The 24,190-nt window shown below is 45.7% G+C and overlaps 1 protein-coding gene across 1 annotated transcript in view; it reads right to left on the reverse strand.

The window, feature by feature from the left end:
• Nucleotides 1–1,720: 1,720 nt before the first annotated feature.
• The window catches only part of TGFA (transforming growth factor alpha), a 52,318-nt gene continuing 29,848 nt past the window's right edge, over nucleotides 1,721–24,190 (reverse strand). Inside the window, exons 3-6 of the mRNA XM_028741701.2 lie at nucleotides 12,512–12,629; nucleotides 11,417–11,566; nucleotides 7,418–7,527; nucleotides 1,721–4,788 (exon numbers count right to left, since the gene is read on the reverse strand). Of these exons, the coding sequence (XP_028597534.2) occupies nucleotides 4,781–4,788; nucleotides 7,418–7,527; nucleotides 11,417–11,566; nucleotides 12,512–12,629 (386 nt within the window). The 3' untranslated portion in view covers nucleotides 1,721–4,780. The remainder of the gene's footprint in view (nucleotides 4,789–7,417; nucleotides 7,528–11,416; nucleotides 11,567–12,511; nucleotides 12,630–24,190) is intronic.

Genomic DNA, 24,190 nt, shown 5'->3' on the forward strand with positions numbered 1-24,190 from the left:
CATTGATGTGCCCACATCGCCCATGTACAGAGGCACAAAATCAATGCCGTGGCCAAGCAACACCACGTCGTCCCCCAGCCCAGCCCACACTGTCACCATGCAGGACGAAGCAGCCTGAGTCCCCTGGGACCCCAGGACTGTTCTGTATTGGGCTCTTCACCTTCCCTCCTCGCAATGCTACACTTGGCCTTCACACAAACAGCTGCTGGGAGCTTTTGTCTTAGTGGATTCTTAATCATGACCCAGATTCCCTCCTAAGTGCAGGTCCTCCCCTCCACCTTAGGCCAGAGCCAGCTGAGCTGGGCTCATTAAGGCCAGCCTTTTCTAGAGGTGTGTGTGTGTGTGTGTGTGTGTGTGTGTGTGTGTAGACCTTTGGCCACTAGGAGGTTGGGGTTGCCTGGCATTTCTTCACTGTAACCAAAGACCGTTAGGACCACCATGGTGGGCAGACCTCACTTCCATAGGGGCCCACCTATGGCTCCACTTGGGATCACCTTTAGATCTCTCAAGGCCACCAAGATGGAGAGAATGGGCATAAAATGACAACCTCCCTCCCGTCTCATAATACCACAAGTCAGGAGCGCCCAAGGAAGCAGACTGCAGCAGCAGCTGGCTTCAGGATGGACTAGAAGGACTATTTAAGAACGTAAGTGGAGCCTTCTGGGTCAAGCCAAGGGGGCACCCAGATGCCACAACAGGAAACCCGCAAGCAGAACTCCAGCATCTAAGAGCGCTCCCTCCTCCTGCAGTTTCCAGAAACTGGGATTCAGAAGCACTAGGCCGAGCCGAGCCATGGCTAGCAGCCACCAGGAGCCATTTTCTCCACACAGTGCTGCTTCACTTATTGGCTTTCGATACTGTGAGAGGGGTGGCAGACCACAGCTTTTGTAAAGGTGGTGTGTGTGTGTTTTAGGGGCTAGATAAGTCTATGCAGGAGGTGAGGAACGTAGGAACCTGCATTGTACTGAGTCAGATATTTGGGCCCCCTACCTCAGTATTTGAGGGCACAAGAAGAAGGGGACGACAGAGGACAAGATGGTTGGACAGCGTTCTCGAAGCTACAAACATGAGTCTGACCAAACTGCGGGAGGCAGTGGAAGATAGGAGTGCCTGGCGTGCTCTGGTCCATGGGGTCACGAAGGGTCGGACATGACTAAACGACTAAACAACAATACCTCAGTATTGGGGGACGTGGGTGGTGCTGTGGGTTAAACCACAGAGCCTAGGACTTGCCGATCAGAAGGTTGGCAGTTTGAATCACGATGGGGTGAGCTCCCGTTGCTCGGTCCCAGCTCCTGCCAACCTAGCAGTTCAAAAACACGTCAAAGTGCAAGTAGATAAATAGGTACCACTCCAGTGGGAAGGTAAACAGCATTTCCATGCGCTGCTCTGGTTCGCCAGAAGCGGCTTAGTCATGCTGGCCACATGACCCGGAAGCTGTACGCCGGCTCCCTCAGCCAATAAAGTGAGATGAGTGCCACAACCCCAGAGTCGTCCTCTACTGGACCTAACGGTCAGGGGTCCCTTTACCTTTACCTTTTTACCTCAGTATTGCCCCCACTGACTGGCAGAGGCTTTCTGGCAGTGGCTCAACATGCGAGGCAGGTCGGCCACATATCGCAGCACCAGACAAGGGCCACTTTGTGCATTAAAATCTGTGCAGAGACGGCCCTTATTTAAAGTATCCCCTTCAACCCATTAAAAACAGACAACAGCAAAGTATTATGAAAAAGTGTACTTCACTCATTTAAATAACTATAATTCAGCGTATTAAGGAAGAAATAACTGGCAATCAAATATAAACACTTTACGTAAATCAAATTAATTTAACCACACAATAAATTAATACATTAAATATTAACTTTCAGTGCAACATATACAGAAGAAACAAGTGTACCGCTGACTAAAAATAATCTTCAGGTTGGTTATAACAGTAAACGTACTTACAAAAAAAGAGGGGGGGGGGGTTGTTAACAATATAACCAGAAGTCAACACACAATCAGGAAGGGGGTGTCTAGTTCATTTATCAAACATGTGTCTAACGTGAAAAATTGGCACAGTTCGCCCATTTTTATTTTTTAAGAAACATACATACTGATCCTGCTTCCAGTCAAGTATCCAAATTGAAACAGAAGCTCAGGTGGGATCAGATCACACAGCTCAGGGTTAAAAGGCCATCTCTAATTTCTCAAAAGCATTGCAGGTACAATTGCAGAGAAACGTACAAGCCAGCTCGTTTATTCAGACTGCAAGTCACTTTTCTGCCTATTCCTTCTTCCAGTGAAAAAACGGAGCACAGGGTCACATTCTGCAAAAGGTATTTAAAAAACACTGCTTTCACAGGGCTGACAAGCCACACTGCAGCACAAATAAGAGCAAAGTCCTGGGACTGGGACTCCGGGGTTTTTTTAGGCCCAAAATGGGACTTGGGGTAAAGGTATCCCTTGAAGAAGGTCTGAGATACCTCGAGTCCTTACGGCAGCCATTTGCAAGCTGGTGCCCTCCAGATGTTTGGGTCTGCACCTCCCCTAGGTGTATTGTGCTGGGAAGGAGGGGAGATGTGATCCAAAACATCTGGAGGGCGCCAGCTTGGGAAAGACTGCTTTTCGATGGGGAAATTCCCACCCAAGTGAATTGCTCTTCCTTAGTTCTGCGGCAATCGAGTGACCCTGACTGCACCTCAAGAGTGCAAAAGTCCAAGACGTTTGCCAAAATCTTGTGAACTTCATTTTTCAAACAAGCTGGAGTAATGCCCAGTTTAATAAATCAGCATTGGTGAAGAAAGGAGTTTAGGGACAATATTTTTAAAAAACTCATTTTTCCTTGAAGAGACCAGTTCTCCTCCTCAGGACCGTCAAAGAAATATTTGTGCTGAATGACAAATAAAAAGGGATCGGGCCCTTTAAACGTAGCACAGAATGTCGTAAACTTTAGAACTAAAACTAACCTGCCTATAACTATTTCTTGAAAGGTATCAATCAGATTGGCCCTGGCAGCAATCAGGGTCAATAGGGATTTTAGACATGCTCAGGTAGGAACACGGATAGGGAATGGAATGGAAATAATGGAAACCAAGCTGGGGGGAGGAGGAGGAAAGCTAGAAATTCCACAGAAGAGGTTTCAACTTGCATCCTAAATTTCAATTATTCTGCCTACTCAGAAAGAACAGCATGGCTTTTGAGTGATTTAAAAAAAGAATTTCCTTATATATTACTGCCTCCTCTCATTAGGAACTCTGCATTAGAAGCTGTCCTCTGAGGGTCCCGATTCTTGCTTATCAATTCGGCTTACAGAAGAGAGGTTTCGGCAGAACGCGGACCTCCCAAATGGTGAACATCAACTTTGAGCCAACGAGAACAGCCCTCTTCCCAACACACCTTTGGCTGCACACTCAGCAAGGCGTCAGGACCCTCAGCAACATGCTACACCCCTCACACTCAAGAGCCAGCCCTCTTCCTGCAGAACAAGTATCAGGACATGGAAGCCCTTCCACAAATCACCCCTGTCTTTGGAAACATGCGCTAGAAGTGTCAGATCAAAGATGAACAACAAGCCCAGCTGATCCCATGGAATGTTTCCAGACACACAAGTATCTGTTGAAACACTCCAGTCTCCTTACATTGTCCTGTTAAGGCAGCCTAAAAATCCCTTCCTATTTAGAACCACAATGGGATGACTTTTAAGAATCCATCCAAAAGCGATTTAAGTAGAATTCTTATCTATTTCAATAAGCTGGGCATTTTTCAATTAGGTGCTAAAAACCATAACCCAATAAGCATCCTTCCCAACATCTCTTGCCTTGTAATCAACACATTTTTTTTATGGTCTCTGCTTTTCATTCTTTGGGAAAATGCAGCAGAGCAGTCGGGTTGTTGTTGTTTTGATCCAGTTACGCAGAATGGGGGTGGGGTCGAAAAAGAACTTTCTAATTTGGAGGCACAGTGATAATGAAAGCTGGAAATGTGAGCTATTTTGCTGTCGTTCGGCTCAAAGATGTTGCTGCTCAGTCCTTACTTTTCTAAATCCAGGTATTAAAAACACGGAAAATGTTGAGTGCTGGTAGATACAAGTGATCACTTTGGAAAATTCATCTGGATGTTTCTGGATACAAAAAGATATTTTTTTCGGGGGGTGGGACTTGCAGTTGAACCCAGCAGATCTTCTTCTCAAGTGGACAATTTAGCTCTCTCAAAATCACTAATGTAGCTCATCACTTCTTTTGAGTCGGATTCTGTAATGAGTGCAGGATCCTAAGACTCGAGTCCATGTTCCATGAAGTCTCAAGCAAGGAGGAAGATTATTGGGAAACAAAGTTTACCCCCACCTGAACTGTACACAATTCTTTCCTGGTATTAGACACCCCCTCCATGTGCATTTCTCATAGCAACGTAAACATGAAGCTGTCCAATGTGCACTTTTTAAAAAAATGACCAGCCTGTACTTTTCCTACTCTTTATTTTACTATGTGAAGTCTTTTGAGATTCCTTGGTTATCCATAGGCTTCCATGTATGGATTGACCTGGTGTGTGGCGTCACGTGTCTCCACATAGCAGGGGCCGGATTCCCTCTGGCAAAGTTCTGGAAGCACAACGCATGAATGGAGGATACAGACAAGAAGCCGAAAGTTGCAGGGAGTCTGCTTGCCAATACTGTTCTGTCCCCAGGAAGCACCTGTGTCCATCTTAAGTGTCCCTCTGGAATATTGTAGGCCTCCTGTAGGATGCTCAAGTGGTCCCTTCTACACACAGCAGTAAGAATCCCAGCAGACCCCCGTCTCCATCAGACAACTGTGAAAACAGGCATCAAAATAGTTTAAGGATAAAGGCTTCACTCTGACTAGGCTGTAGCAAAGCTACGGTATAATACAATTGCATCTTGCATGCAATTAGCTTGCACGATTGAACCTCACACAGCTGAAATTGGGCAAATTAATAGCATGCAAGGCAGACAGCTTAAAAGCTCTTTCGTGTTAGGTTTTCCTGGTGTGGAAAGAGCTTTTAAGCTCTCCAACCTGCTTAATGGGTTCTGGGATGCTCACACAAGATAATGCAGGAACTTGGACAGCCTTTGCGGGAGCGTCCCAAAACCAGCATGCTGAGTGGGACTTGTCTGATAAGCTTTTAAGCTGTCTGCCTTGCTTGGGGGAGTGGCAAGGCTCACTTGACACACCAGCTCCAGAAGGTAAGGATGCTCATACGGGGCGGTTCCGGGTGTGTGCGTCCAGCATACAGTGGAACCTCGGTTCCCGAATGCCTCCATTGTCGTACGTTTCGGTTCTCAAACGCCGAAAGCCCGGAAGTAAATGCTTCTGTTTTCGAACATTTTTTGGAACCCAAACGTGCGACATGTCTTCCGCTGAGTGCAAGAAGCTCTTGCAACCAATGGGAAGCCACACCTCGGTTTTCGAGTGTTTCGGAAGCCAAATGGGCTTCCGGAATGGATCTTGTTCAAGAACCGAGGTGCCACTGTACTTGTTTTTGCATATACACATCATACCCAGAACATAACCCCCATGTAAGGTGTGATTGTGCTGTCCAATACAATGAGCTATGCAACACTGCATGGAATTAAATGTTGCCTTATAGGACATGTGCTCATGCAACAACGTGTCACTGTCCTCCGTGCACCTCCAACCTCCCAATTCCAAGGGCGTGAAGAGAAGGGGAGGGTGGTGATCCTGATATGCAACTGGAGGTCTGTTCCGCTCGCATACACAGCAATGGATACGACCCTAAGTCACAAACTGTGGGGATGAGCACTAAGATTGTAACAGGCAAACCCATAGAGGATGGGGGAAGAAGACAGGGGAAGGCCACCAATTTCTGCCTAGGAGCTTTCAGGTGTACGTGACTTCCCAGTGCTTTGGCCCCATCGCACAAGACAGTGCCAGTATCCTTAAAAGGCAAGACTTCCAGGCTAAACTCAGCAGGGCTAGATGGGCACATGGTGAATTTGATGCAAACTCTGCACACCTTCCTGGAGTAGCAAAGCAGCTCATAGATTATTATATAGCTTGTAAGAAGAAGCAGCGGAGCTCCTTTCAATGGGGGAAGGGGTGTAAGCTTGTTTGCATGGAGCTCCAAATGAGGACACTCAGGACTGTAAGTCTAAATCAGGAGAAATATAAATCCTCCCATCTGACCAAGTTGGAGACCGGGCTGTAAAATCTATTTTGAATGAGCAGAATTCGGCCCATGCCTCAGAGGAATCTAATTTAAACAGTTGAGAATTCCTGCTGTCTTCTAGTTCTAAGACTGAGAAAGAGGCAGCGTCCTCTCACAGAGGACAGCAGAGTCAAAGGATGGCTCCGTTTTGCTTGGTACGCAGCTGATGAAGGACAAGGCTGTCAGTGGCTGCAAGCCATCCCCAGGATCAGAAGCAGTCTCCCTCGGGATACGATCCAGTGGGGGAAAAGGGGAGAGTGCAATTGCACTGCATTTGCCACTGCAAATCTCGCTTCTAGGTTCTGCTGGTGGGTCTCCCAGGGGCCTCTAGCTGGCCACTGTGGAAAACAGGATGCTGGATTAGATCGACCTTTGGCCTGATCCAGCTGCCAACCACTACCTGGCAGCCCTGCTGATCTCAAGGCCTGCATTTCAGTATACTGGAAATACTTATTTACGGTGTCATTTTGCTTGTTTACCTTCTGTTAGAATTGGTTGTTTATCGGTCCCATTTAGGTGATTTTGTCATTTTTGTGGGTTGTTTTTTGTCTGTCTATTTTTACTACTCTGGGACTGAAACATTCTGTGAAGAGCAGGTTGTAAATACTGCAAATAAATAATAAATTCTCACGTTTTGAACTCTCCAAGCTCTCAGTCAGAGGCCTCTCCAGTTCCTACTTCCTGAAATCCTTTGGGCTGGAGATTGAAACTGGGAACTTTTAACATGCTCTGCCACTGAGCTGGAAACTCACTGCAGGTCGTGGCTGTATGAACTATTGCAGGAGGCCACCCTGACCCTCAGGGGGACGTGGGTGGCGCTGTGGGTTAAACCACAGAGCCTAGGACTTGCCGATCAGAAGGTCGGCGGTTCAAATCCCCGTGACGGGGTGAGCTCCCGTTGCTCGGTCCCTGCTCCTGCCAACCTAGCAGTTCGAAAGCACGTCAAAGTGCAAGTAGATAAATAGGTACCGCTCCAGTGGGAAGGTAAACGGCATTTCCGTGCACTGCTCTGGCTCGCCAGAAGCGGCTTAGTCATGCTGGCCACATGACCCGGAAGCTGTACGCCAACTCCCTCGGCCAATAAAGCGAGATGAGCGCTGCAACCCCAGAGTTGGTCACGACTGGACCTAATGGTCAGGGGTCCCTTTACCTTTACCCTGACCCTCAGCCCATGGGAGTAGCTAGTTTTCACCTTACTACCCTTCAGGTTAAATACACCCCTCCAAGCTGCTTCTGTAGCCCCTTTATTTACCTGTCTCTGAATGGCAGCAAGACGTTCCTCCTTTCAGGAGCCCGTTGGGCTTCTCATGTCTGCAGACAACAGTTCTGCACCACTCGCAGTGTTTCCGTATCCTACAGCAGCTGCAAAACATAAGCGTAAGAGGTTTAAGGCAGGGGAAGGCTAGGAATGACACCAGAATGCAGAAGCTCAGTGGTGGCGCAGTGGTTATTGTGTTGGATTAAGAGCTGGGGGACCAAGATCCGAATCCCCACCCAGTCTTGAAGTTCACTGGGTGACCTTGGGCCAGCCATTGTTTCTCAGCCCAACCTGCTTCACAGGGTTGTTGTGAGGATAAAATGAGGAAGGGGAGAACCATGTACACCATCTCCAGCTATTTGGAGGGAAAGGTGGGATGTAAGTGAGATAAATAAATGCGAAAGGGTGGGACATCAGAATGTCGTCCGTCCCTACAGTAGAGAGGGCGGCTGGCCCAGGTGGGGCCCCTTTGTGACCACCTTCAGAATGGGCTGGCAAGGATGGGCCCTTCAGTTTGTGAACCTGGGAACCCAGGTTCACACACCTGGTACGTAGCTCCAAGCTAGCCCCTTGCACTCTGAAAGCTGATCAGCCTCAAGTCTTACATTTGCCAAGTTTATCACAATCCAGCACTGCTGTAATCCCGACTCAGGCCCAGTGATTAGGCGCTATAAAGTTTGTTGTTGGAGTCCAGGTTTCCTGCTAAAATTCAGAACTCCCGAATTAGAGTGGAAAACTTAACAGCTGGAAAAATAAATCAAAACGGGGTGTATTGTCTATTAAAATAAAAGAAAGACTGTTCGGTTTGATTCGAATCACTTTAAGGTGCTTCACTAATTTAAGATGAAATCTTTTGCCACCAGCCTTATAAGAGACCAATAGCCTAGGGAGCAAAGGCCCAAAGACAAGAACAATCAGGTAGAACAATCCAGGTGGTAGTAGCTCAAAAAAAAAAACGGGTTTCTGTCTCTCCCTCTCTCTCCCTAAGAAGAACTCAAGCCCTTACATCCCAGCACAACCACTGGAAGCACAGAATTTGGAAAAGACCAAAAGGGTAATCCAGTCTGCAATGCGGTAAATCGTCCAGAAGAATCCTTCTACTGGTCCCCTGTGTCTCAGGAGTCTGACCAGCCTTAACTAGAAGCCAGTCATTCACTGTTGCTGGTCCCAGGCTGTGGAATACTTTTCCAGCAGAGATTCAGCAGTCATCCTCCCTGTTCACCTTCAGACAGGCCCATTCAGCTGCTTAAATTCTGTTTTAGATAAGCCAGTCGTCTCTATGGTTGCCTTGTATTTATTTATGGCATTTGATGTTTCACTGTATTTATATATAGTGTTATGCACCAGCTTGATGTTTTCTGCAAGTAGGCGGTATAGAAATACTTTTAGAAATAAACAAAAGGTGAGTCAGGCTCTCTGGTGGCTAGACTTTGGAACTCCCTGCCTAATGATATCACGCAGACACCTTCACTGCACTCTTTTTGGAACCTGCTAGGAACATTTCTGTTCAGACAAGCCTGAGATGCTTACAAAGTTCATGTGAATTTTAATCTGTTTTTAAGCTATTGTTGTTTTAACTTTTCAAAAGTCTTAAGTTATTGCTGTTCATTTTTCTTAGAGATAATTTTATTGGCTTTCCTTTTTTGTAAACTGATTTTTTTTTGTTTCTTTTACAAATCAAGCAGTTTATAAATATTAGGAAATTTTTAAAAAAATTCAGACTAGACTACTGCAATGCACTTTACACGGGGCTGCCTTTAAGAACAAATAAAGAACGGTCTGAAATTTTCAGCTAGTACAAAATGCAGCTGCCCTCGTGACCCAATTTGTGAGCAAGGATGTTATTAAAACATTAGAGTATTTACTACCAACACACTCCTGCATAAATACTTCTCAGCACCAAGAGAAGCGGCAGGACCTGGAGAAACCCGCTGTTGTCAGTGACTGTCCTAACTGGTTTGTTCGTTTTGGTCTCGCTGCTGGCAGAGAATGTTCCCCGAGCAAAGGTGAGAGGAGGGCTGGGGACTTGCTTGAGAAAAGGGATTAGGCAAGGCATCTCGCAAGGCGAGCCACGCAGATTGGGAAACCAACCACAACGACACTGCTGCCCGTCCTCTAAATTACACAGCAAAGACTTTAATTTTAGCTTAATGGGTGGCGTTCCAGTTGCAACACGCATGCCACCATCTCCTGTCCTCAGAACAAAAACACACCGGAACACATGACCTCATTGCAAGAAAAAGCCATTCTAGGACATCCAGGCTGCGGATGGAGAAATTGCCAGGCGGAAAGGGTGGGGGCAGAGGCAGCGCAGGGCGGGTTTGGTTTGTTTTGTTTTTTGCAGCAGGCAAAAGCTGAAAACAAAACGCATGTCCAGTTCTCTCCAAAGTGTCTTTCTAAATTAAGGGAATCCTTAATTTAATTGCATTTTTGCAAAACGGAATTAATTGCTGAAGTGCTTCTGCAAATCTACACGAGGAATTGGGAAGATGAGCAGGAGGGTGTGTGTGTGTGTGTGTGTGTGTGTGTGTGTGTGTGTGTGTGGAGGAAGAGACAAAGTTTCATGCTCTTCTCATCCACAAAGTTAACAAAGTGGTTCAGTTTACAACTAAAAATAAATTACGCAATATATTATAATGAAGAGACACTTTCAGAAAAAGTTCCCAGTACTTCCAAAGCAGCTGTTCCGGACACTGGGCAAAAGTAAGACTTAATTCCACCAGCCTTCTGTCTATATCTTAAGACAGGGTTTGTGGCAAAAAGAGATGATGCAGATCACAGAACCGTAGAGGTGCAAGAGACCCAAACAGTCATCTAGTCCAACCCTCTGCAATGCAGTGAAACATGGAGGATTATAAGGGTAACTTGCACTGAGTGCTCTTTACAGATTTGCAGGTCTACTTTGTTAAAGGAAACTGTTCAACGTTCTGCATGAACCAACACTGGTCAATGGCAGCTCCTCTGTTTTGAAGCTAGAGGCAGAATTAGGCTGACAGAAGGTCTTCCCTTTCCATGCAATCAATTGCCTTCAGCATCAAGAGGCCAAGTCCATATTAAATTTCATCCAGGTGTTAAACTTCCCCCTCACTGCTCTTCTTCCATGAGGTTCAGGATGGCATCCCAAGGTGGTTTCCCATCCAAGCACTGACCAGACTTTGGGCTGCTCAGGTTCAGGGAGGTGGCTGCACCACATGGACCACTCTGAGATGCGACAAGCTAAGTGGCCGGCCGTAGCTCAGTGGCAGAGCATCTGCCTTGCATTCAGTGGGTCCCAAGTTCAATCCTCATCAGCATATCAGGGCTATGATTGTCTCCTGCCTGAAATCCTGGAGAGCAGCTGCCAGTCAGTGTAGACAACATTAAGCTAGGTGGACCAGGGCAGGACTCAGCACAAGGCAACTTTCTATGCTTCTAAGATCATGCACACTCTTTTAAACGAATTTCTACCCTACTTTTCAGGGGTGGGGAAGGCTTCCCGAGAGAGACCTGTACCTCGCTACAACCAACAGGCCTACTAAAAAGGCAGGGCACAAAAGGAAAACTGGTTGGGAGGGAGGAGGAAATAAGCAAACTCAGCTGCACATTCTACGTTGTAAGTTCTAATGATCAGCTAGGATAGTCCAAGGAGAGGTGTACAAAGTTGATGACCCAGCATCCCTTCTCTTGTCTCCTCTGCTGCAGACTGATGTCGCGGTTACTGCCTGGTGACAGCTGTTGGAGGGAGGAGTCTGCTGCCTAGTATGCAATGCAGTCTATGGAAGCAGCCTCAGGGTGAGGTCTGCCGCCAGCCTTCCAAACTGGGAAGGAGGCTGGACTTGAAAAAGGAGATCCTTCTCTCCATGAACTGTTGCTGCCCACCTGAGCCTATTCAGTAGGCTGGCCACCTTTTAAGACATGCATTTTACATAAAACACACGCCTTGGTGGATGCACACACTTCACGCTTGCAGAGATGTCAAAGCAGAACATCAGTTCAAATGGAAGTTTCACTTACTGTATTAGGACGCAGACCATGATAAGGGCAACGGAGGCTATAACGGAAACCACCACCAGGGCAGTGATGGTTTGCTTTGTCTGGTTGGCGGCCACCACTGCAAGGAGGTCCGCGTGTTCGCATCGCGCCCCAACGTACCCGGAATGGCAGCTGTGACGAGGCAAAAGAAAATCAAGAGCAGTGAGTGCACACACATATATATATATGCAGAATTTGAGCTGGATGCTGTTTTCTCACATTCAGAAATAAAATGGGATTTTATCTAAATGAGAGGGCTGGAACATGCCTAGAGGCAGGGTGGGAAGCAGCTACGGATGGCCTGGTTTGCGTTTCCCATTTAGAGTGAAGCGCAAAGTCCTGCTCTCTCTGCCTCACTCCAGAGTTTGCAGTGCTCTTTTGAGGCATGTGTTCCCCACGGGAAAGACTGCACAGTGTTCCCAATCAGGGCACTAGCCAGGCATGATCCAAATAAACCAATAAATTCTACGTATTTATACTTCTGCTATGTAATGTGAAATTTTAGCTGCTTAGGAACCGTTTCGGCATATAAGTGGCATATACGTTAATTTTAAAACATTAATAAAATTATTGGTATTTTACTCTTCCCCATCTGAACACAGCATGTGCTCTGGATCACGTTGACATGTTTATTCTCTTCGCGCCAACTCTCAACAGTCCAACAAGGCAAATCTTGCAGATGAAGGGAGCTTTTCCACAAGGGCCCAAGAACCATCCCCTAAGGCAGTCTTCTTCTACTGGACTCCAATTCCCATCATCCTCAGCCAACTTAGCCGATTGTCAGGGATGATGTGAGCTGCAGTCCAACAACATCTGGTGACCCAAGAGTCTAATGCAGGCATAGGCAAACTCGGCCCTCCAGAGGTTTTGGGACTACAACTCCCATGATCCCTAGCTAACAGGACCAGTGGTCAAGGATGGTGGGAATTGTAGTCCCAAAACATCTGGAAAGCCGAGTTTGCCTATGCCTAGTCTAATGCATGGAGGCAGGGACACTTTCTTTCGTGACATGCCGACTGCACGGTTACTGCTAAATGCAACGAGGTGGGTATTACAAGATGCAAGAGTGAGACTTACACGCAAGCTGGTTTTTCCTCTTGCACCAAGAACCTGCAAGTACCATGGAAGCAAAACTCACTATGAGCATCTGGACAGCTGTTAAAATGAGATCTCACAGCAGCAGCCACTGGCGGACCTAAGAAAGGATGGACGAGAGAGAGAAGACTGGTTAATCTTTGGTACCACTGCCAATACAACTCACACTACATAGAAAGAAACATACTTCAATCAGCCTCTTTGTTTGTTTTGCAGATGCTAGAGTGAGAGAGCAAGAGAGAGAGAATGTAATTTGTGAGGTTTCCATTATTCCAATTTTACCATAAGGATGAACTAATTTGTCAATATTGGCATCTCTCAAATTTAGTTTCCCCCATTTCCCCCATCAGTTTGTATTGTTTTAAAAAAGATTTTCATGAGAACTCATCAGCAATGCTGTGCACCTTTATATACATTTCTACATGAAGGTGTACATGATATGAACATTTCGGCAAGCAATTTTGCTTAATATTGGGCTTTTCGTAAAAATAAAAATAAATTCACAAACATATGCATTTTTAGGCATGCTTGCCCTTAGTACAAGCATTTATCTACACATTCCTTGGTTAGAGAGGTGCACTGTAAAATATGAAGTGGAGCAAAATTGGAAGGGTAACTTCATTTCAGTTTGTGAATTGTTTCAGAAAGAAATTATTAGGTAGCCAAGCATTAAAATATAACCTACACCAAATTGCCTCCCCCCCCCCGGGCCATCCTAAGGACACGAAAAGAGCCTGGATCAGGCCAATGACCCATTTAGCCAAGCATCCTGTTCTCACGGTGGCCAACTAGATGCCCCAATGGGAAACTGGCAAGAAGGACCCAAGCACCAGAGCAACACTCTCCCCTCCTTGGGTTTCCAGCAAGCGGAATTCAGAAGCATTGCTGCCTCCAACTGCAGAGTCAGAGCAGAGCCACCCTGGCCAGTAGCCATCAATAGCCCTCTCCTCCACAGGTTTTTCTAATCCACTTTTAAAGCCATCCGCTGGTGGCCATCACTGCCTCCTGCAGGCCCTTCCATAGGATGGCGAACATGTTTGGGGTGCCCAGAAGAGGCTGCACAGAGAAAAAGAGGCCATGCTGAGTCTGTGTATGTTTTCACCCACGGGTTGTCCCTCACCTACCACCCAGGCTCGACTAGAACGCTATAGCTAGAGTGCATGAACCAAGCCAAGGTTTGGCATTACTGTAAGGCAAGCAGAAGGGACAAAGGATGCGGGTGGCGCTGTGGGTTAAACCACAGAGCCTAGGACTTGCCGATCAGAAGGTGGGCGATTCGAATCCCCGCGACGGGGTGAGCTCCCGTTGCTCAGTCCCTGCTCCTGCCCACCTAGCAGTTCAAAAGCACGTCAAGTGCAAGTAGATAAATAGGTACCACTCCGGCGGGAAGGTAAGCGGCGTTTCCGTGCGCTGCTCTGGTTTGCCAGAAGCGGCTTAGTCATGCTGGCCACATGACCCAGAAGCCGTACGCCGGCTCCCTCAGCCAGTAAAGCGAGATGAGCGCCGCAACCCCAGAGTCGGCCACGACTGGACCTAATGGTCAAGGGTCCCTTTACCTTTTACATAAATAATCATTTAAACATTTCCATTGTTTCTGGATTATATTTTTTTGTTTTTGTCTTATCAAATCAAGTGTAAGAGATTGGTTGTGTTTAGAATAGATTTATGAAAGATTTAGAAAACTTATTGATTAGAATATTTGTATGAGATTGTATGGGGAAAATATGGAATAACAGATACGATTTTGCTTAAAATGTATATAGGAAGTGCAGTGTAAGCGAAGGAAGTCAATCAATGAAATTTTATTATTGAAATATTTGTAGAATAAATTTGGAAGAAATTCTTCCAATTTGTCTTCTTCTTCTCTTTCCCCCCCCCTTTTCTTCCTTTTTCCTTTTTTGTTCTTTTTAGATATATGCATGCTTATCTGAAATATATATGTATGTATGTATGTATTTGCAGTATTTTGCTTGTGTTTTGTAATAATTATATTAAATAATTTTAAAAAAAAAAAATTAAAAAGAAGGAGGAACAAAGGCAGCAGTAACAGCTGTTAATATAAGGATACTTGTCACACATACTTTTGTGGGGTAGTGGGCTGAGAATGTGTGCCGCTAAGAACACATCAATTTACAGGAAGAAGGTAACTAACCATGACATCATTCAACCTTTTTAGAAGCCATTACGTCTTACAACTTAAATAGTCGTAATAATAAATGAAGATATATTTATGCATTTATGCAAGACATTCCTGGGCTGCCTTTCTTGACACCGTCCTCTCAAAGAGGCTCACGGAATATCACATGCCATAAAGCAATCTTCCTAAATTTGGCACCCTCCAGATGTTTTGGGTGACAGCTTGATGGGAGTTGTAGTCCAAAACATCTGAAGGGCATCGTGCCGGGGGCAGCTGCTACAAAAGGCCACCTTCCATACTAAGTACCACAACCACCAGATTGGCAAATTCCAGAACAACAACAACAACAACAACTTTATTATTTATACCCCACCCATCTGGCTGGGTTTCCCCAGCCATTTTGGGAGGTTTTCAGAATACTGGGTAACCCTCATGAGCAATGCATGCCAATGTATTATTTGCCATTACTTGCAAAAAACACCTGGAAAAAAATCTTAGTGCAAGAATTGTAACATGCCTAACTGGATGTTAGCAGTAACCAAGGCTGCAATTTTTGCAACACTTTTGTAAACTACAGTGGTACCTCTGGTTGTGAACGGGATCCGTTTTGGAGGCCCATTCGCAACATGAAAAGAACGCAACCCGCAGGCGCAGCGGTGCACGCACAAGTTGCAATTCACCGCTTCTGCGCATGATGTCATTTTGCGCTTCTGAGCATGTGTGAGTGGTGAAACCCGGAAGTAACCCTTTCCGGTACTTCTGGGTCGCCACGGGACGTTACCTGAAAGAACGTAACATGAAGCAGATGTAACATGAGGTAAGACTGTACTCAGAGACTATTGTAATTGAGTCACATATCAACTGTAGGAGAGACAATGTGGTACAGTGGTGCCCCGCAAGACGAACGCCTCGCAAGACGGAAAACCCGCTAGACGAAAGGGTTTTCCGTCTTGGAGGCGCTTTGCAAAACGAATTTTCCTATGGGCTTCCTTCGCAAGACGAAAGCACATAGGGAAATCTCCAGGACAGCGGGGAAGCGCAGCGCGTCTTCCCCACTGTCCTCGGACCTCCTCCGAAGGCTGGCGGCGGGGCGGAGAGACCTCCTCCCACCGCCAGCCTTCGTTTCTCCGCTATCCCGGACGGCTTTTGAAGGCAGGCGGGGGGGAGCAAAGACTTTCGCACCCCGCCGGCCTTCAGAAGAGGTCCAGGTCCAGGACCTCTTCTGAAGGCCGGCGGGGGGCGAAAGTCTTTGCTCCCCCCTGCCTGCCTTCCCGGGAGAGCGGAGAAACGCAGCGTGTTTCTCCGCTGTCCCGGACGGCTTTTGAAGGCAGGCGGGGGGGAGCAAAGACTTTCGCACCCCGCCCGCCTTCAGAAGAGGTCCTGGACCTCTTCTGAAGGCTGGCGGGGGGCAAAAGTCTTTGTCCCCCCTGCCTGCCTTCCCGGGGGCTTTTAAATCACCCCGGGACAGCGGAGAAGTCCCCCGCTGTCCCAGGGCTTTTTAAAATGCTGGCGAGCGGCAGCGGAGGCTTCGCTCCCGCCCACCAGCATTTTAAGATCGCCCTGGACAGCGGAGAAGTCCCCCGCTGTCCCGGGGTTTTTTAAAATGCTGGGGGTGGGAAGAAAAGCCCTTGCCCCCCCCCCAGCCTTCAGAAGAGGTCGGGGGACAGACTGTCCCCGGACCTGGTCTGAAGTCGGTTTCCATAGGAACGCAGTAATTGATTTTCAATGCATTCCTATGGGAAACCGTGCTTCACAAGACGAAAAACTCGCAAGAAGAAAAAACTTGCGGAACGAATTAATTTCATCTTGCGAGGCACCACTGTACAGTGGATTGAGTGTCGAGCTCTAGGATCTGGGAGACCAGGGTTCAAATCTCCACACTTGCCATGAAGCTCAGCGGGTGACCAGTCACTGCCTCGACTAACCTACTTCACAGGTTGCTGTTGTTGTGGGGATTGAATTAAAAGAGGAAGAACCATGTATCCCACCTTGAGCTCCTTGGAGAAAATGTAACAAAGAAGAAATAATGATTTAAATAAAATTAGTTTCATGAGAATTAACTACCTTTAAAAACAGGACATACCGGTTAAAAGCCTCTAAAAGGTTATTGAGACAAAAAGTATCCCTCGTTTGTGATAAACTAGAGAGCCTAACAGATCCTTTGAAAGCCACAGTTTGACTGGTCATGTAAGTATTTTCTGAGAGTGCTTTAAGCTGGACATTGTTAGCACCGGTTAAAGATGCTGGCCGACATCTGAAAAATCTCACCAGGGGAAGACAGAGGCTGCAAGATACTTTTCTGGAGCAAGCAACTTCCTTCAGACTAGTCTGCCTGCGCTGTTGTGTGGGTGGCTTTACTTTGCTCAAGTAAACCATATGTTGCAGCAGGCAGACAAAAGCTGATGCCACAATAAATCTGCTAGTCTCGGTTGTTAGTGGAGTGCGAAGTGGTACCCTGGCTCCGTTTCCCAAAGGCTTCCAGGCCCCCTCCCACAATGGCAATGACACGGTGAAATCGACGCAGCCGGGCTGCAGTCTGCACACAGCCTTACAACACGATCCTGCGTGTGTTTACTCACCAGATCCAATGTGCCCCCCGCCACCCAGACATCCACGCTTCCCCTCAACTCATAGCAGAAGAGGTAAACAGAACAAGAAGGCAGGCCTTGTGTGAGAAGGTTTGAAGAACACAGCGATCTTTCAGATTTCGTACGCAGCAGTACGCAGAACTTAAGAGGTGTGCGTGTCTAGTACGGTTTGGAAGGCTTAATTTCATTACATTAAGCTACATATGTCTGAGCAGAAACGGGATCAGCAGTCTGCCCCTCAGGACTGGACTGCCTCCTGTCGTCACTTGGCCCAAATGCTGCCACATAAGACCTGCCCCACATTTGTTAAGAGCTCAAAATTTTAGTGTGGCAGCACCTACCCTCTGGAATTCCCTGCCTCTTGACATCAAGCAGGAGCCTTCGCTGTGCAAACATTTTTGTTTAGACAATCCTGTCCAGATGTTTAGAAAGTTGGTGCACGTTTTAATCCGTTTTTAGTCTATTGTTATTTTAACTTTTGGAAAAACCTACATTGTTATCAATTCTTCTTATTGATCATTTTATCTTTTTTTGTAAACTGCTCTGAAGGTTGGTTGGCTTTTTTTTTTACAATTAAGCAATGTATAAATTATGTGAAATAAAGTAAGAAATAAACGCGTCCGACTTCAACATCTCTCCTGTCTCACCTCCATGAAGGCTTGGCCCTAACCCCCTAAGCCCACACTTCCAAATGGATAGAAATTTACTTATAAAAATAATTTATATATCACTGTATCATTAAAAAATGTCAAAAGCCATTTACATATGTTTGTGTGATAAATAATGAAAAGCTTAAAATGAGAGATCATCAACTAACCAATCTGGAAAGATGTTCTCTTAATTGCCTGCACAATTTCCTAGCGGCACTGAAAAAGTTTTCAGCAGGTGTTTAAATCTTTTGCAGTTATATTTGCCCACTCATAGCTTCCTATCCATGCTTCTCTAACCACTGCCACCCCCACAACTCAAAATTTACACCACAGGTTCCTGAGGACACCAATTTCTCTCCCCTCCAAAAAATGTAACCAGCCCAACACCACAAACAGCAAGACCCTAAGGAGAACACAAAAACGTAAGAGCCCAGTGAATCAGCCCATCTAGTCCAGCATTCTTTTCTCACAGCGGCTGAGCAGGAAGTTCACAAGCAGTTAAGGGGCATCCTGTAACATGGGTCTGTCAGCCAACTTTTCACTTTGCAAAAGGGATGGGGGGAACTGTGGTCCTCCGACATCTGGAAGTCCAACAACATCTGGTTGGCCATCAGTTCTCCAGCCCTGCCTTAGAAAATCTGCTTGCTGTGGGAATGTAAAAAAGCGAAAAACTTCTGGGAAATTATATATAATGAGATGAAAAAGATGTTGAAATATACATTCATTAAGAAACCAGAAGCATTTTTACTTGGCATTGTAGGAGATGATATTAATAGACAGGGTTGTAAATTGTTTTTATACGCAATGACGGCAGCAAGAATATTATTGGCACAAAAATGGAAGCAAGAAGAATTACCGACGAAAGAAGAATGGCGGATGAAGTTGATGAACTATGCAGAATTAGATAAATTAACTGGAAGTGTTCGAAACCTGCGGGATCAGAGATTCTTAGAAGACTGAATATACGAACTATTTGAAAAGTAATTGTAATGAACAGATTACGCTAGTAGGGCCGCAAGAAGTTTTGTAAGGATTATTATCTGAAATATTGCAAGAAAGACTATGAGAAGAATTATTAGTTAATGACAATTAAGAGTAATAGAGAAATTAAGAAATGCAGAATAAGTGATAAAGAACGAAAAATCATCAGAGGTGTTGACGGAAGTCTAAAACATTGTATAAGATAAGAAGTTATGTTATATGATTGTTGGAAATGATATGTTAAAAAAACCCCAATAAAAATGTATAATAAAAAAGAAAAGAAAATCTGCTTGCTTTCCGAAGAGATGTAAAAAAATAAATAAATCTGTAAGCACAAGGAACAACCATAGACCTGTCTGTGTGTGTGTGTGTGTGTGTGTGTGTGAGAGAGAGAGAGAGAGAGAGAGAGAGAGAGAGAGAGAGAGAGAGAGAACTTTGCAAAATGGAGAAACTGTGGCAAAACTTTTGTGCTGGTTATTCCATATTTATTATTTATTAACCATTATTATGAAGAATGTTTGGTATTAAAGAGATTACCAATAAGTATGGTTCAGGAAACGTTCAGGGAATCCTGATCCTCCCGCATTGTTACACAATTATTCAACACATCCTGGGCTGTTTTAAATTGTTGGCCAACAGTTGACATAGAAAACAACATCCTGCTCAGCAGATCGCCCCTTATATAAAAAGCCCACCCATTCTCCATTTCAAAGCCCCATCAAGTTCCTGTTGCAGAAAGTTAATGGCAAACCAGGCAGCAACGCTAATTAAAACCACAACTTCGAAATGTTTCAAATGAGACCCTGGAAGAAATTAAACATCGTCGAAAACTTTTCCTGCATTAAGTTAATACTTTCTTTGAGGAAAAAGGTAGGCTTGTTCCAGTTCTCAAAAAAACAACTGGAAAATTGAAATGAAACACAGTCGTTCTTAATTGTAGTCAAAGCGCAACAAGAAAAATCATGTCACAGGTCAGGTCAAGAAACCGTGCTGGAAGGCCCCAAGTTGACGAAGAAAGCGAATCCCACTCAGAGGAAGAAGGTTGCCAACTTTGACACACACACACACACACACACACACACACACACACACAAAATGTTCATTCCATTAACACTTTAGTGGCCACATCCCCTTCATCACCCAAACATTGCATTTGGATCGAGGAGACCCAGTTTAACTTTCTGCACAGCCATGAAATTCACTGTGGGGTCTGCCTTGAACAAATCAGTCCCAGTCAACCACACAGGGTTGTTGTGAGAATCAATGGGGGAGAGGAGATGCTCACCAAGTACTTCCATGAAGGATATAAATAAAAAATACCCCAAACCACCACCACCCGACATTTTAAAATTCATTGTTTATTGTACTCTGATTTCAAACGGAACAAAACACAGCCGTAAACAGTGGGAGAAGATAAGCTCACTAGGGCTATTTTTAAAGGAACATGAGCTTAAGGCAAGGGAAAGAGGGACGTATTGTTGTCTAAGTGTTCCTCCTCTTAACTGTAGTGCTTGCTTTGCACAGATCAGTGACATAATATCATCTCATTCTGTAAGGACCAGCAAGATAATCTATTGACTCCAATTCCAATATTTGTATATGTGCTCCTTATTTGTATATATTTTAAAATTTTACATCTGGATGTTTTATGATGGCCTATACAGTGGTACCTTGGTCCTCAAACTTAATCCGTTCCAGAACTCCGTTCCAAAACCAAAGTGCTCCCAAACCAAGACGCGCTTTCCCATAGAAAGTAATGCCAAATGGATTAATCCGTTCCAGGCTTTTAAAAACAACCCCTAAAACAGCAATTTAACATGGATTTTACTATCTAATGAGACCACTGATCCATAAAACGAAAGCAATAAACAATGTACTGCAGTCACACTATCAATCAATAGCTGAACTGGGTTCCACATATTCACAAAAACAAAGCAAAAAGCTGCAAAAACAAAAAAGCAAAATAAATAGCAAAAACAGACAGATCTCAGAGTAACACTCAAAACTGAAGTGTGGCACTCAAATCAGAAGCATAACACGCAAAATGGATTTGTGGCACTCAAAACGGAGCATATTCAGCTTCCGAAAAAAGTTCGCAAACCGGAGCGCTTACTTCCGGGCTTGCAATGTTTGGGTTCCAAGTTGTTTGAGTACCAAGGCATTTGACAATCAAGGTACCACTGCATTTCTAATGCCTAATAAAGGTTTGGCTAAGTACCGTAGGTAAGTAAGTAAGTAGGGACGCGGGTGGCACTGTGGTCTAAAACTCTAAACCACTGAGCCCAGGGCTTGCCGATCAGAAGGTCGATGGTTCAAATCCCCGCGATGGGGTGAGCTCCCGTTGTTTGGCCCCAGCTCCTGCCCACATAGCAGTTCGAAAGCACGTCAAGTGCAAGTAAATAGGTACTGCTCCGATGGGAAGGTAAACGGCGTTTCCGTGCGCTGCTCTGGTTCGCCAGAAGCGGCTTAGTCATGCTGGCCACATGACCCGGAAGCTGTCTGCAGACAAACGCCAGCTCCCTCAGAGCGAGATGAGAGCGCAACTCCAGAGCCGTCTGCGACTGGACCTAATGGTCAGGGGTACCTTTACCTTTACCTAAGTATGTCTATTGACTCACTAGCATAGATGGACATTTTTTTAAGTTCAAGCACTGGATCAGGGCTCACTGTGCAGCTGGAAAGCAATTAATGAGCCATAACGAGACAACTGTGATTTACAAGCTGATGAAACAGCCCCTCTGATTGTCCCAGGCTTCCACATCGAAAAGGACTCAGTTGCTCCTTTGGTTCTCCTCCTACACCTCTAGTCTGATTAATTAATTTAGTTAGTTAGCTAGTATGCTGCCCTTCATCTAAAAATCACAGGGTAGTTCCCAACATAAAAATACAAAATGAAAACACAAAATACATAATGAATCAAAACCAGAGAATGTTAATAAGCCAAAGAAACATTTTTGCCTGCTGCCCAAAGATATGTAATGAAGGCACTAGGCGTGTCTCCTTGGGGAGATCATGCCACAAACGGGGAGCCACCACAGAAAAGGCCCATTCTGGTGTTGACACCCTCCGGACATCTCGTGGAAAAGCATACAAAGAAGGGCCTTGGAGGATGATCACAGGGTCTGGAGAGGTGGTCTTTGAGGTCTTGCTGTCCTAAGCCATTTAAGGCTTTATAGGTCAAAACCAGCACTCTTGAATTCGGCCGGGAAACTAATTGGCAGCCAGTGTAGTCAGGCCAGGATCAGTGTAATATACGCACGCCATCTTGCCCTGATGTGCAGCCTGGCCACCGAATTCTGCACCAGCTGACGTTTCTGAACCATTTTTAGAGGCAGCCCTACATACCAGAGGATAGATGAGAGAAATTAGACAATCCTTGTCCAGATAGGGCCACAGTTGGGCCACCAGCCGAAGCTGCTGGAAGGCATTCTGTTCCACTGAGGGACCACCACCCCTAGTTTTTATCAGCCAAGAGGCGCTAGCGGTTGCCACTACGACCCAAGCCCCTTGTCCACATCCTCAAGCCTTACTAACTGAAATAATAAATAATAATAATAAATTTTATTTATATCCCGCCCTCCCCAGCCGAAGCCGGGCTCAGGGCGGCTAACAACACTAAAACAATGCAACATTATAAAAACATTATAAAAATTAATTAAAATACAAATTGATGGCAACCATAAACTAAAGTTTTGTAAAGATTGCCAAAGGAGGGAGTCAGGCTGCACCCTGACCAAAGGCCTGGTGGAACAGCTCTGTCTTGCAGGCCCTGCGGAAAGATGTCAAGTCCTGCAGGGCCCTTGTCTCTTGCGACAGAGCGTTCCACCAGGTTGGAGCCGCAACCGAAAAAGCTCTGGCTCTAGTTGAGGCCAGCCTAACCTCTCTGTGGCCTGGGACCTTCAAGATGTTTTTATTTGAAGACCGTAAGTTCCTCTGTGGGGCATACCAGGAGAGGCGGTCCCGTAGGTACGCCTCCAACACAACAGGATTAGACAGTTGCTTTGGACACCCCTTGAGATTCATCTGCTGTAATAGAAGAGTCAAGATCCTGGGGCAGAGTTTGTGACCACCCATTTATATTTAAATGTGCCCCTCAGTATTTGCACCTCAGCATTTCTAACATTTCCCATTGTGTTTTGGTGGTTTGGGGCAGGAACTGACTGTGAAGCTCAGAAAAGTGCAAACCCCAGAGGAGACTTATGTTCCAACCTGTGCATTAGTTAAGAAGGTGCAAATTTTGGCAAGAGCACATCTGCAAGCACCAACAGCTCACAGCTGAGCTACTGGGCCCCAGCAGGAAGGGGCTGGATGAGGGTTCAGAAGGCTCAAAACGTCTTAGAATTGCCTTTTTCTACAAGGCGGGAGGACGGGACAGCAACAGAACAACGCAGCTCAGTCTATTAGAGCTTCGCTTCGCTAATGTCTGTCCCGACATGAGGAACTGGCATTGAGCATCTTCTAAGAAGGCGGAAATCTTCCCTCCAAGCTTGGAGATTTGCGGAGCCTCCTATAATTTTGCGCCTGCCATTTTGAAGTCAAATTGAACACCAGCCTCTTAGAAAGGAGGCTTTATCCGGCTGCCAGGAGTGATATTTATAAGTTCACCTTCCAAGAGACACAAAATGCCTTTCAACAGGCTGCCATGTAAATAACCAGGGGATGCATGAATTGGCCCCATACAAACCTCCAGAGCCGTTTTGCTTTGAACCTGGGCAAAAGCGTGAAGAAAACACACACACACACATATAGACAGACCCTAAGACATCCGGCTTTTTATGGTCCCACCATTCCAAGTAATGGATCATGTGAGACAGGTTTCCCCTGCCACACACCTCCACACACACAGGTATTCTGCACAAGCCATCTTTCTTGCATTTCAGTGCTTTCCAGAAGGGCAAGTGTTGACATGTAATCTCTTTCAATTCAATCCATTCATAAAATCTACTGAACATCCTATGAGGTGGGAGGGACAGACACAAGACAAGGAATAGAGCAAAGAAGAAAAATAATTCAATGCCCTTTGATTTACTGGGCTATTGCACACATTATGGAAGAAACAGCTGATCCAGCATATTCCACATAGCGCTGCACCAGTGATACCAGAATATTAGTGCAGGAATAGGGAGACCTGGGTTGGGGGAATCCCAAGTTCAAATCTCTACATCTGCCTCCCCTAACCTGGCGCCCTTCAGAGGATCTGGCCGAGCCAGCACAGCCATATATATGATGCTGGGGGTGATGGGAGTCGTAGTCCAAATCATCATTGGGAAACAACTTGGGGAAAGTCTTTAGGTGACCTTTTGAA

This window comes from Podarcis muralis, chromosome 7 (assembly GCF_964188315.1).
Source record: "Podarcis muralis chromosome 7, rPodMur119.hap1.1, whole genome shotgun sequence".
NCBI lineage: Eukaryota > Metazoa > Chordata > Lepidosauria > Squamata > Lacertidae > Podarcis > Podarcis muralis.